Source organism: Antechinus flavipes, chromosome 4 (genome assembly GCF_016432865.1).
Source record: "Antechinus flavipes isolate AdamAnt ecotype Samford, QLD, Australia chromosome 4, AdamAnt_v2, whole genome shotgun sequence".
NCBI classification, from domain to species: Eukaryota; Metazoa; Chordata; class Mammalia; order Dasyuromorphia; family Dasyuridae; genus Antechinus; species Antechinus flavipes.
The window spans coordinates 112,960,136-112,973,971 of NC_067401.1; the positions used below are offsets into that span (position 1 = coordinate 112,960,136).

At 36.8% G+C, this 13,836-nt stretch overlaps 1 protein-coding gene across 1 annotated transcript; it reads left to right on the forward strand.

The window, feature by feature from the left end:
- The first annotated feature begins 315 nt into the window (after nt 1-315).
- PGLYRP3 (peptidoglycan recognition protein 3) lies at nt 316-13,308 on the forward strand. Its single transcript, XM_051996610.1, has 7 exons — nt 316-496; nt 973-1,174; nt 5,642-5,760; nt 6,538-6,690; nt 8,834-9,032; nt 10,356-10,474; nt 12,741-13,308. Exons 1-7 carry the CDS (start codon nt 316-318, stop codon nt 12,917-12,919), a joined length of 1,152 nt encoding a protein of 383 aa, XP_051852570.1. The 3' UTR covers nt 12,920-13,308.
- Nucleotides 13,309-13,836: the final 528 nt, after the last annotated feature.

The window sequence follows — 13,836 nt, forward strand, 5'->3', positions numbered from 1 at the left end:
TTTGAAAGATGGGGGGAGAAGGAAGAGATTGTGTGGTGACCAAGGCCTGAAGCATTAACCAGCTCAAGGAAGTATATTCCTTTAAGAACTTCCTCTTGTGGTTTAAAAGTGGCCATAGACAAGCAGGTTTATGTTAGAATTACCAAGTGAAATTTGAATTAAATTTCAATTTCTTTAAAATGGAATACTTTTAAAAAGCCCCGAAACTTCCCTCTCTCATAAGCAGCTCTCTTTTTCTCTTGTATGGGGAAATGTTCATATTTGTCATTTGGCATTTCACATTCATTATATGAACGGGAAAATTAAAACAAACAAATGAAGACTCTGTTTAAGAAACTCTTGGGGCCCAATGATGAGAAGATATATTTTCTTGCAGTTGACATTCCCAACTCCCTTATTTCAAATGAAAGCAAGATAGCCTCCATAGCAAATGATTTCCAAAACTGGATCAACAATATCACTTTGCTCATTAGAAAGGTCAAGAAGCCTTATGGAGGTAAGTGACCCTCTAGTCTGGTTGGGTTGGTTCAATTGGTCATGGATATTTCTTCTGGTTCAGGGGAAAGGTAGAAGGAGACCAGTCAACAACATGGATCTGAGTGATTCTATGCTGGGGTGGGGGTGGGAATTATTTATGAGAAATAAAGACAAGATAAAGAAGAGCTGAGGGGAGGGCTATAATGAGAGAGGGTCTTATTTTTATACCTCTCTTCAATATTAGGGACAGAAAGATTTATTTAATTTTTGGAGATGCAATTGAGATTAAATGAATTGCTCAGGAATACACAGCTGGTAAGTGCCTAAGGCTAGATTTGAATTTAGTCAGTCCTCTATCCGCTGGAGCTACCTCGATGCCCCAGGAAGTCCTGATTTCAGAGCCCCAGGCCAGACAACATGCCCTGGAGAGAAGGGTCTATCAAGAAATACTAAGGAGAAAGAGTCAAGTGAAGTCTCTGTGGTTTTCCTCTTAAGGCTCCTTCCAGATGATCCCGAGATCAGAATGGGGAGCAGCGCCTTCTGACTGCAGTATCCAGCTGAGGACTCCAGTCCCATTCCTCATCATCCACCATCTCCCTGGGCAGGAGTGTCAGGAGAAAGGCACCTGCCAGCAGAGGGTGAAGGAGCTGCAAGAGCTTCACATCAAAACAAATGGCTGGTGTGACGTGGCTTACAAGTAAGACATGGGGGCAGTGGCCTCCAGGCTGGCCAACAAGGTTGGACTGAGCTGTTCTGGGTTCTTTATTCCATCGTTGTTAATGTCGAATCATATCTGATTCTTTGTGACCTCATTTGAAGTTTTCTTGGCAAAGATACTGGGTTAGGTTGCTATTTCCTTCTCCAACTTATTTTACAGATAGGTAAACTGAGGCAAACAGGGTGAAGTGACTCACCTGGAGTCACAAAACTAGAGTGTTTGAAGCCAGATTTGAACTAAAAGTCTTTTTGACATCAGGCCTGGTGCTCTATCTATTGAGCTGCCCAGTTGCCCCTCTTCAGTCCATGGTAGCTGGGTAGCTCGGTAAATAGTGTGCTGGATTTAGAATCAGGAAGTCTCAAGTTCAAATTCTGACTCAGACACACAAGCAGTGTGATCCTGGGCAAGTCACGTAATCTCACTCAACTTCAGTTTACTCATATATAAAATAGAGATGGTAACAGCACCTATATCATAGGGTTGTTATGAGAATCAAATGAGATAGTATACAAAAAGTACTGTACAAACCTAAAAGCATTTTGCAAATGTTAATTGTTATTTCTATTATCATCATCATTTTTAGGAAGCTTTCTTGGGAGTCCTGTCTATTTATAACACTAGGTTAGGTCAGACCACTTACATGTGGCTCCTGTTTTCATTGTTGTGGACAAGCTAATGGTGGACCATTCCAGTATCTTTGTCAAGAAAACCCCAAATGGGGTGACAAAAAGTTATTCATGATGGAAAATTAAGTACATAGGATCAAAGAGAGTCACCAGTGTAGGGAGACTTCTTCTTCTTCTTCTTCTTCTTCTTCTTCTTCTTCTTCTTCTTCTTCTTCTTCTTCTTCTTCTTTTTTTTTTTTGATTTATTTATTTATTTAATTTTTATTTAATAATTACTTTATATTGACAGAATCCATGCCAGAGTAATTTTTTTACAACATTATCCCTTGCACTCGTTTCTGTTCTGATTTTTTTTCCCTTCCCTCCCTCCACCCCCTCCCCTAGATGGCAAGCAGTCCTTTATATGTTGGATATGTTGCAGTATATCCTAGATACAATATATGTTTGCAGAACCGAACAGTTCTCTTGTTGCACAGGGAGAATTGGATTCAGAAGGTATAAATAACCCGGGAAGAAAAACAAAAATGCAGATAGTTCACATTCGTTTCCCAGTGTTCTTTCTTTGGGTGTAGCTGCTTTTGTCCATCATTTATCAATTGAAACTCAGTTAGGTCTCTTTGTCAAATAAATCCACTTCCATCAAAATATGTCCTCATACAATATTGTTGTCGAAGTGAATAATGATCTCCTGGTTCTGCTCATTTCACTTAGCATCAGCTCATGTAAGTTTCGCCAATCCTCTCTGTATTCATCCTGCTGGTCATTTCTTACAGAACAATAATATTCCATAACATTCATATACCACAATTTACCCAGCCATTCTCCAATTGATGGGCATCCATTCATTTTCCAGTTTCTAGCCACTACAAATAGGGCTGCTACAAACATTTTGGCACATACAGGTTGTAGGGAGACTTCTTGAAGAAGGTGGAATTTGAGCTGAGACTTAAGGGAACCCAAATTAATCAGGAGACAGGAAGCATTCTTCATTTTAAAGATGAGAAAACTGAGACCCATGGAAGTTAAATTATTGGCTCAAAGTTATACAAACAGTACAGGTGTCTTCTGGTTTGATTTGAGCTCAGATCTTCTTTCTCCAGAGCTAATTCTCTTTGCATTGTACTCTGCCATCTTTTTTGCTGTTAGTTATTGTATTCTGTAGTAGTCTGATTAAATCTTATTAACTTTTTGTACCCTATTTTAGATTTTTTTATTGCAAAGATATAGAAGAGGTTTGCTCTTTCCTTCCCTAGCTCACTCTATAGATGAGGAAATTGAGGCAAACAAGGTTAAGTGACTTGTCCAGAGTCACACAGTTAGTAAATGTCTGAGGCCAGGTTTAAATTTAGGAAGGTAGATGAGTATTCGTAACCCCAGGTCTAGTTCTCTGTGCACTATGATGCCACCTAGTGGCCCATGCTTAAATCTACCACTATTCATTTTCTATCCAATTCCTTCTCTATTTATTGTTTTCAAAGTATTTTATTTTTCCAAATACATGCAAAGAAGGTTTTCAACATTCAAACTTTGCGATACCTTTTGTTCCAATTATTTCTCCCTCTCCCTTTGCCCAAGACAGCAAGCAATCCAAGATAGGTTAAATATGTGCAGTGTTTCTAAACATATTTCCATATTAATCATGGTGTGCAAGAAAAATCAGGCCAAAAGGGAAAAAGCATGAAAAAGAAAAAAAAAGCAAACAAACAACAACCACAAAAAATGAAAATACCGTGCTTTCATCCACATTCAATCTCCATAGTTTGCTCTCTCTGGATGTGGATAACACTTTCTATCACAAATTCTATTAGAATTGCCCTGAATCATCTTATTGTTGAAAAGAGCCAAGTCCATCATTGTTGATCATCACATAATCTTCTTGTTGCCATGTACAATGTTCTCCAGGTTCTATTCATTTCACTTAGCATCAGTTCATATAAGTCTTTCCAGGCTTTTCTGAAATCAGCCTGCTCATCATAGAATAATAATATTTCATTATTCCCATTCCTTTTCTAAATTATCCTCTATCCATTTAGTTGCACTATCATTGGGAATTCAACAACCTATATTGGTAGGTTCTCATTATCAACAGATTCTCATTATCATTATCAAATGAGCAGCATCTCATTTAAATAAAACAATTTTTCTGTTTATCTCAATGTTTTTCAAATTGAATTCAACTTTGAGAGACATACCTGCAACTTTATTTTATTGAGCTGGCTATAGTGTGGAAAATTTGGATCTGTTCTATGATCTTAAATCGGTAGACATCATTTATTCTTCTGATTCACCAGTCCTAAGTCTATTTTTAATTTTCATTATGGCTGCCAGGCACTACTACACCCCTCTCTCTTATCCCAGTGCATCATATTTGTGCTAACCTCCTTTCCTTTCCTCTTCAATACTGACTCTGATCCATGTGTCCCAGCTGTTCTCTATCCTTTTCTTATTGCTTTGTTCTTCTAATGCTTATATCTACACATACTGCAACCTTCTGTTACCTGTAATATCTTGCTTTTGTGCTCATCATGATTATTCACAGAATGCCCCTGGAGGAAGTCACACTACTGTGCTTTCCAGTCAGTAAAAATTAATATAAAGGTGTTGGAATCCTTACTAACTGCTAACTAATTAGAGTTGATCTAATCTTACAAGATTTTGGCCAGACCCTGAAACAAGGTACTAAGTAGAACTAATTAATACAAGGCTTGTGTTCACACCTTTACTCATTAGAGTTCACAAGTATGCCAGCTTCACAAAGTAAACTTTCTAACTTCAAGGGAGTTCACACTTCCCTTAAAGCTCTTTGGGCCAGAGAGCACTATGGGAGAAAACCCATAATACCATTCTCTCAGAAGATTCACATATAAGGTGAGAGAGCTATTCCAGAATACATTTTTCCTCTTGGCTGGCTGGTCGCAGAGGAGAGTTCAGCTGGACTCGAGAGGAGCGACTCTGGTGCAGAGAGCACTTTGACGGATTTCAGTGGAATTACGCCAGAAGCCCTCTTTCCGAGGCAAGGCAGAATATTTTCCATTTGGCTGGCTGGTGGTAGACGAAGTTTTCAGAGGATAAAGCTACGAGTGGAGAGTTCAGTGGACAACCAGATTCATCTTCATCTCACACCACTGTAGCTGGTGGCTGGGCTCCTGCATGCCCCCCACTGAGACCAAGCTGGTCTGAAAGACTCACCAGAAAGCTAGCCGAGCCCCAAGTGAAGGAGACAAGAGATTCATTCCATCTCTGTGTTGGTCGGAGGCTGAAGAAAGCAGAGGCAGAGGCTGAAGGACAGAACCTTTGGATTTGGAGACATCCGGAGGGCTCTAAACTAAACTGGCTGTGTTTTGAGAAGAACAAGAACTCCAACATTTGAACTCATAACATAAAGGGAGTGAGATAGTTGGATGGATAGAGCACTGGATCTGGAGTCAGGAAGACCCGAGTTCAAATTCAGCCTTAGACACTTATTGGCTGTGTGACTATTATTGGTTTAGTCACTTTAATTTTCTGTGCCTTTTCCTCCTCTCCAAAATGTGAGCAATAATAGCATTTGTCTCATAGGGGCAGTATAAGGATAAAATGACATTAGAAAACGCTTTGCAAACATTATTATTAAGCATTAGAATAAGACAGTAGTGGAGATACTGTCCATTGCACTTTTTATAATATGACAGAAGGGAACACAGTGTTTCAGACATAGATGTTTTCCTTTAGGACATTATAAGAAAACAACGAATTTCATGGGTTGGGAAGTTGGGGTTTATCCCTATCACTGGGTTGTATTATTGTTCTTTAAACATTTGACTTTATCTCTTTCTCATAGCTTCCTCATTGGTGATGATGGCAATGTGTATGAAGGTGTAGGCTGGACTACCAGAGGCACTCACACTGTGGGATATAATAACAAGTCATTGGGCTTTGCTTTTGTTGGAAGTAAAGCAGGTAATGGTCAACCTAACCAAGATCTCACTTGGCAATTTTGAACTCCTACAAAAATTATTTACAAGGAAAGGGGGATATGCTAAGGTAGACCTGAGAAATATAAACCCAACAACTTGGTTAATTCAGGTTTTTTCTTTTTTGGGGGTGGGGTTCAAGTGAGAATTTTATATATATCTATCTATCATATATTTTATTCTATTTATTTCAGAAATTTCACAACTTCAGTGATTTCATAGTGACTATTTTTATCATGGTGTTAAGAATTTGCACATTCCCCAAATGTTTCTTTTCTTTTCTTTTCTTTTTTTCTTTCTGAACCAAATGGTTTGTTTTGAAAGTGTTACAAGCATCAGCTAGGAATAGAATTCAATGGTTATTTATATACATGTATCTCCATCTCTCTGTCTCTGTATTTCTCTGTGTGTTTCTCTCTATCTTTGAGCCATGGTCAGATTATCTGCTACCCATCCTTTACCAAACCTTCCTGCACCTGAATCTTCCCACATGGTCTTCCAGTCAGTGTTGCTCTTCCCATTTCCTCTTGACCTAGCTTCCTCCCTCCCTTGCTTCATCTCCTTCTCCCCTATGAACCCTTTTCTGATGAATTCCATCTATTTTTGATCCTTCTAATCCTCAGCACTGATGGATGACAAAAGCAGGGGATGCTGCAGCACTTTTTAGTGGTTCCTAGCTGAGATAATGGAAAGAAAGGCATCTCTGTCCTGGGTGGTAGGGTTGGGATTTGAATTAAACTATTGAATTATGATCTCTCCTCAGGAAGGTCTCCCAGTGCTGCTTCCCTGGCTGCAGCTGAGAAATTGACTTCCTTTGCTGTCTCCAATGGTTACCTCTCACCCAAGTACATCCAACCACTATTTGTTCAGAGTGAATCCTGTCTGATCCCCCCTAAGAATGAAGTGTCCAAGAAAGGTAAACTCTTAACTTTATCCATTCCTTTTCTTTCTTTATTTTTTTAAATAAAATTTTAATTGATATCTTTTTTGTAATTTTTGCATTTCTAGATGCATGCCTTCCTTCTCCATTCCCTTTCAATATAATACATTTCATTTCATTTCATTTTAGTTCAATTCAATAAATGTCAATTAAGCAATTATGTAATTAAAAGGCTATATGGCAGCTAGGTGGCCAGTGGATAGAGTGGATAGAGTTCTGGGTCTACAGTCAGACTTGAGTTGAAATCTGGCCTCAGACATTTATTAGCTGTGTGACTCTGGGAAAGTCACAACTCCTACTTGTCTTAATCCCCTGGAAAAAGAAATGGCAAACCACTTCAGCATCTTTGCCAAGAAAATCCCATAAATAGAATTGGTGTTCTGTGGGCCATGGGATCATGAAAAGTCTGACATGACTGGACAGCCACAAGATGATATAGTGTAATGATGCCCAAGGTTTTTGTTCAAACCTTTTTCAACCAAAAATATGTTGTGAATTCCTAAGCTTTAATGTACAACTTATAATATTCTTTTAGGTTTATTTATTTTTAGTATTTAATATAGACAGTGATAACAAACTTATGATGCCTCAAATATGCTAATTTAACATATTACTTACAATATTCTTTTAGATTTACTCATTAAGTATTTAATATAATTACAGTGATAAGAAATTTATGATGCTTCCAATATGCTAATTTAATGTACTATTTATAACATTCTTTTAGATTTATTCATTATTTAATATAACTACAGTGATAAACTTAGGATGCTTCAAATATGCTAATTCAATGTACTACTTATAATATTCTAGATTTATTCATTAAGTATTTAATATAACTACAGTGATAACAAACTTATGATGCTTCAAATACACACATGATAATAATAGCTAACATTTATATAGTGCTACCAGGCACTGTGCTAAGCACTTTACAATTATGATCTCATTTGATTCTCCTGACTACAGGCCTGTGTGTGTAACACTTTATATACTTATCTATGTTCAGTAAATAACATTTTTTCTCCATACAAACCTACAATTTCATCTGGAAAAAGACCTCCCAATGTGCAAACAGGGTCATTTAACTTCTTTTTGCCTCAGTTTACTTACCTCAGGTTTTCCTGATTTATTCATTTTCCAGCATATTTTTTAAAGCTTTTTGTTTTTAAAGTATATGTATAGTTTTCAACATTTACCCTTGCAAAACCTTGTATTCCATTTTTTCTCCATTCCTTCCCTCTTCCCTTTCCCTTATATTGCAAGTAATCCAATATATGTTAAACATGTACAATTCTTCTATACATATTTCCACAATTATCATGCTGCATGAGAAAAATCAGATCAAAAAGAAAAAAAAAACAAAACAGCATATTTTCTTAATGCCAAATAGCAAATGTCATTTGCACTAAGTTCTGATTTACCACATTTATCCTACGAGGAAACAGATTTTCTGAATGGGGAATGATAATAGCATCTACCTCATAAACTTGTGGTGAAGGATCAAATGAGATATTTGTATAGTGCTTAGCACAGTGATTGGCACAGGAAAGGCACTTATTTACTGGCTATTGACTAAATATTTCTTTCTTTCCTTCCTTTCTCCTACTGATAAAGATATACATAGCTCATCTGACACTCATACAATGACTGCCTTAGAGTCACATAGCTAGAATATGTCAGTCAGGGATTGAACTCAGATCTTGTCTCCAAGATTAGCAGTCTGTCCACTATAGCCTGCTACTTTTCATACAAAAACATATACATATATGAACTTATGTATGTGTTTTCTTAGTTTAATATTTTCTTTTAAGATTATTTTATTTTTTAAATGAACAAATTTCTTCTTTTTTCATTTATATATATGTAAATATACATATGTAAATATATACACATTTATACATATTTATACATATATACATGTATGTGTATTTTGAAAACTTTAAAATGCTATATAAAGGCTTGAAATTATTATGACTACGCATACTTGCCCTATAGACTTCAATGTAATTAGGAGAAAAGTGTTTTGACAGTCCTGAAATACAGTGGAAATATAAACTGCTATCATTATTGCAATTGGCCTTCTAATTTTTCTGATTTCTTTTTCCTCCCTCTTCAGAATGTCCTGACATCATCTCTCGCTCCTCCTGGGGATCTCAAGAAACTTACTGTCCTAAGCTGCCTGGGCCAGCTAAATATGTCATCATTATCCACACTGCAGGCTCTCCTTGCAATGTGACAGAAGAATGCAAGATCATGGTTCAAAATATCCAGTCCTATCACATTGATAAGATGAAATTCTGTGACATAGGTTACAAGTAAGACATGTGAAAAAATTCTTTCCTATTCTGCTCTGTAGTCAGTCAGGTGAACAATCCATTAATTGATCCTTACAAAAGCATTGATTAGGTATTTACTTAGCACAGATCACTGAGGTAGGGACTGGAAAAGAAGCAAACTTTGGATGAGATAAGTTCCCTCCCCTCATGGAGCTCATAGTCTAATGGGGGAAGAAACACATCTTATTATATTGGACATTAGGAGCAGCTAGGTGGACAGTGGATAGAAAGGATAGAATGTTGGGCCTGGAATTAGCTCAAATACTTCTTAGCTGTGTGACCTTGGATAAGTCACTTAATCCAGTTTGCCTCAGTTTCCTCACTTGTAAAATGAGCTGGAGAAGGCAATGGCAAATCATTCTAGTGTCTGTGCCAAGAAAACTCCAAAAGGAGTCATGAAAAGGACAAGGATAAACAACAACAAAAGAATTGTAAAATGTTGAGCTAGAGACATCTCAATATTTACTTAGTTCTAGAAGACATCTCAGTATTTACTTAGTTCTAGAAGACAGCTCAGTCTTTAGTTCTAGAAGACAGCTCAGTATTTATTTAGTCCTAGAAGACATCTCAGTATTTACTTAGTTCTAGAAGACATCTCAGGATTAGTTCTAGAAGACAGCTCAGTGTTTATTTAGTGCCATCTCCAGGGTGGATTCTCTGACTTGGATTCATTATAAACCTGAGTCAGCTCTTCGAGTTAGTGTTGGACATTAGCCTATTATTGAATAGCCTGTGTTCCAGATGCAGCATTTCCATATTGGATTGAGAAATGGTTGCTGAGTTGAGAATATTTGGGTTCAAATTCTGCCTTGGATTTTGCTAGTGTGGCAAGCCAACATGATTGTGTGACTCTGGACAAGTAACTTAATCCTGCTTGCCTCAGTTTCCTTATCTGTAAAATGAACTGGAGAAGGAAATAGCAAACCACTCCAGTATCTTTGCTAAGAAAACATCAAATGGAGTCCCAAAGAGTCACAACTGAAACAACTACAAAACACAAAATGTTTCTATATAATACAATGTACTGTATTATATATAATAGTGTTTTTATATATAATATGTATTATATAGATTCTATATAATACAGTGTTTTTAGGTACTTGCTCTTTTCTCTTTAACAATCTTTTCCTCCTTCTCATCAATCCCTCCCTCCCCCATACACTCTTTTCTAGATGATAATGATTTTGGATTCTGAGTCTTCTGGATTAGCAATCTCTAATCAGGATAAAAAATTTTCAGTTTTCTTGAAGCTGTTGACCCTAATTCTGATAACAATAACTTTTTTTAAAATCTCTTCTCTAGTTTCCTGATAGGTGAGGATGGTAGAGTGTATGAAGGAGTGGGCTGGGACACCGAAGGAGCGCACACTTATGGCTACAATGACATTGGTCTGGGAATTGCTTTCATTGGCTTGTTCACTGGTAAGGAAAGAGTTTGCCTGCGGTCAATGTATTCAGGCCAGTGGTGATGGGCAATGATAGCAGTACATCCAAGGTGCACTGGAATGCTATATTTATTATACTGTGAAAAGTCCTTTTATAATTAATAAGTGAATGAATGAATAACAAGACATTTGTTAAGCTCACACTGTTCGCTAGACGCATGCAACCTGGAGACTCTGAATTTGCTTTTAGTGTTTACTTTTGGCAGCACCAAGGTCAAATATTGGAATTTGACTTTTGACTCTGGTCAAAAGAAGAATTCCATCAGATATTTGTGTTCCAAAGAGACCTACATTCCATCGCAATCCAGCTTTTATAATGCCTGCACTTTTGTTCTCATTTTAGGAGAGTTTGGAGTTGCTAATTCCTTTAAGGAAGGACAGCACAAGTAGGCAATTTTCTTTCTACATCACCATGTGTTTTATAGTAAGATTTTAGAATAATCTGGCAGATTCTATCAGTTTTTGGTTGCCAAAAATTAGTGATATGACAATTGTAATCAGTTCTGATGGTCATGTCTTTCTTCAACACTGAGATGATTCAGACCAGTTCCAATTGTTCAGTGATGAAGAAAGCCATCTACACCCAGAGAGAGGACTGTGAGAACTGAGTTTGGTTCACAACATAACATTTTCACTCATTTTGTTGCATTTTATTTTGCTTCTCATTTTTTTTTCTGGTTTGATTTGATTTTTCTTGTGTGGCAAAATAATTGTATAAATGTTTATGCATATATTGGATTTAACATATATTTCTGCCATATTTAACATATACTTGCCATCCAGGGACGAGGGTAGGGGAAGGGGGGAGAATTGGAACACAAGATTTTGCAAGGGTTAATGTTGAATAATTGTACACACATATGTTTTGAAAAATAAAAAAGCTTTAATAAAGGAAAAAAAAGACAAAAAATAGTGTAAAGTGAGGGGAGAGAGCTGGCATATGGTGCCAAAATGGGGCATAATTAAAATTATAATTTATATTGAGAGTTTACTAAAAAACAAACAAACAAAACCAAGCAACAACATTTTTATTAGTAGTTTTAAGTTTCTGATAGAGTCTAGAAGATCTAGGTTAAAATCCTGTCTTTTGATCAGCTGCATGACCATGGGCAAATCATTTAATCTCTCTTAGCCTCAGTTTTCCAATCTGTAAAATGGGGATAAAAGTACCTGTAGTATAGGGTTGTTGTGAGGCACCAATGAACACAATATAAAGCACTTTGAAAGCTTTGATAAGTGTGGTAATTGTGATGATGATGATGATGATGATGATGAAACTCCACATACCTTTTCCCTGTTTTTTTTTTTTCCCTTAAGGAAGAAATTTTTATTCTTCTAATCCCTATTTGGATAAGCTTTGTCTGATGTCAAAATTAGTCAAAATTCCCAGAGCACATGCCATGTGATTTGGAACAAGGTGCAAATATGACTCAGGAATGAGTGGGTTGGAGGCTTGGCAGACCCCATTAGCCTTTCATGTTCTTTTATATGGTTTATTAGATCTAAGATTTAAAAGGGACCTCAGAAGCCTTCTAGTCCAAGGTGAGGAAACTGAGCTCAGGATGATTAATAATGTTGTCCAAGGTCATATAGTAAACAACAGAAGTAATCTGAATGCAGGATTTCATACACAGAAACTACTGAGCTATGTGCTCCCTAGGTTAATGTACAAAGCTGATGTAAATATTACTGCTTGGATTTTCAGGTCTAATTCTCCCTAGGGCATCTCCTGGGACAGTATAGGAAGTATGTATAGCTCTTTAAGTGGCAATAAGAAATCCATCTACCAATCAGCAAGCATTTGTTTATTAAATGCTTTTATTTATATTATTTCACTTGCTATATGCCATGTACTAGGTTAAAACTGGTGATACAAAAAAAATTAAAACCATTTCCTGCTCTCAAGGTTCTCACATCCCAAATGGAGAGTGCACATGCTTTGTATAAACAAAATACACAAAAAGTGAATGGGCAAATGTTTCTTGGATGAAATAAGTGACTCCCCAAAGAGTTAAATGAATCATTTTATTGGAGGATCTTTGGTGCTAGGACATCTGGGATCCAAATCTCAGTTGGGTCCATAAGTTACTGTGTGTGAACCATATATATATATATATATATATATATATATATATATATATATATATATATATATGAATCCTTGATGCATCCTAAAGGAAAATGTTTATGTCCTGAGCAGAATGCCATGGCAATTTTTAGATGGTCTGGGTGGTGTTTTTCAGAAACTTCTCCCAATGAGGCGGCTTTGAATGTGGCCCAGAACTTGATCCAGTGTGCAGTGGACAAAGGCTACTTGATTCCTGACTACCTTCTGGTGGGACATAGTGATGTTGTCAACGTTGTCTCTCCAGGGCAGGCTCTGTATGATAAAATCAAGAACTGGCCCCACTTCAAACACTGAGTATGTCTACCACCAATCTACTTCTTTACTTTTTATTTCTCCTTGGATACTGAGACTTGAGGGTCAACAACTTCTGCCTAGGATTTAGGAGTGGAGATGACAAATCTGATCCCATCCTTCCAAAGATTTCTGGGGAAAATTTGATACCAGTCTTCACATCAGCTATTCCCCTACCTGGGTCATCCTTAATGAAAAGTGGGTGACTTCAGAGAGGAAAAGGAGATGCTGTCCAGACTCCAATCTAATCCTAGAATCTAGTTCCAGTTCTATTGAAGGAAATTGGGAAGGGGGAGTTCTATTATTCTTCTGCTTATTCTAAAATTTTACCTCTACTCAATAGAAATTGCTACTCTTGTCATGTATAATACTTTTTTTCTATTTTACTTCATGCATGGAAATGCTTGTTTTATTTAGTATTTGTTACAATCAAAATAAAAAAGTAATTATGAACTTGTTGAACATTAACATGTATACTTTTATATGCAAAAAAACCCAGAGAAGACTGTATATGAAATCATACAGCAGAGGCAATTTTATGAGCAACCTAGAAGCTAGAATCACCTTCAAATTCCCTAATTTGGCAACATATAGATAGGCACAGTAACTAATAACTAGAATAGCTTCCATGCCCCCATTAATGGTAATTTGGTCTGATTCCAAGATACAGCCACCATTTTGGTTCAGAGAGTTCTTGGGAATGAATTTCTCCTAACTAGTTAAAAACTCAATTTCTTGGTTCTTCTTATCACCCTTAGGCTTCTTTGGGCTCCTCCCATCAAATTCCAAGATTTTGGTTTGTGGCAACTATAATACAGACACTTAAAAAATTCATTTTGAGTTCTAATTTCTTGCCCCACCCCTCCACTTCCTCCTCTACCAATTGAGAAGGCAAGGAGTAAGATACCTATTGGACATAT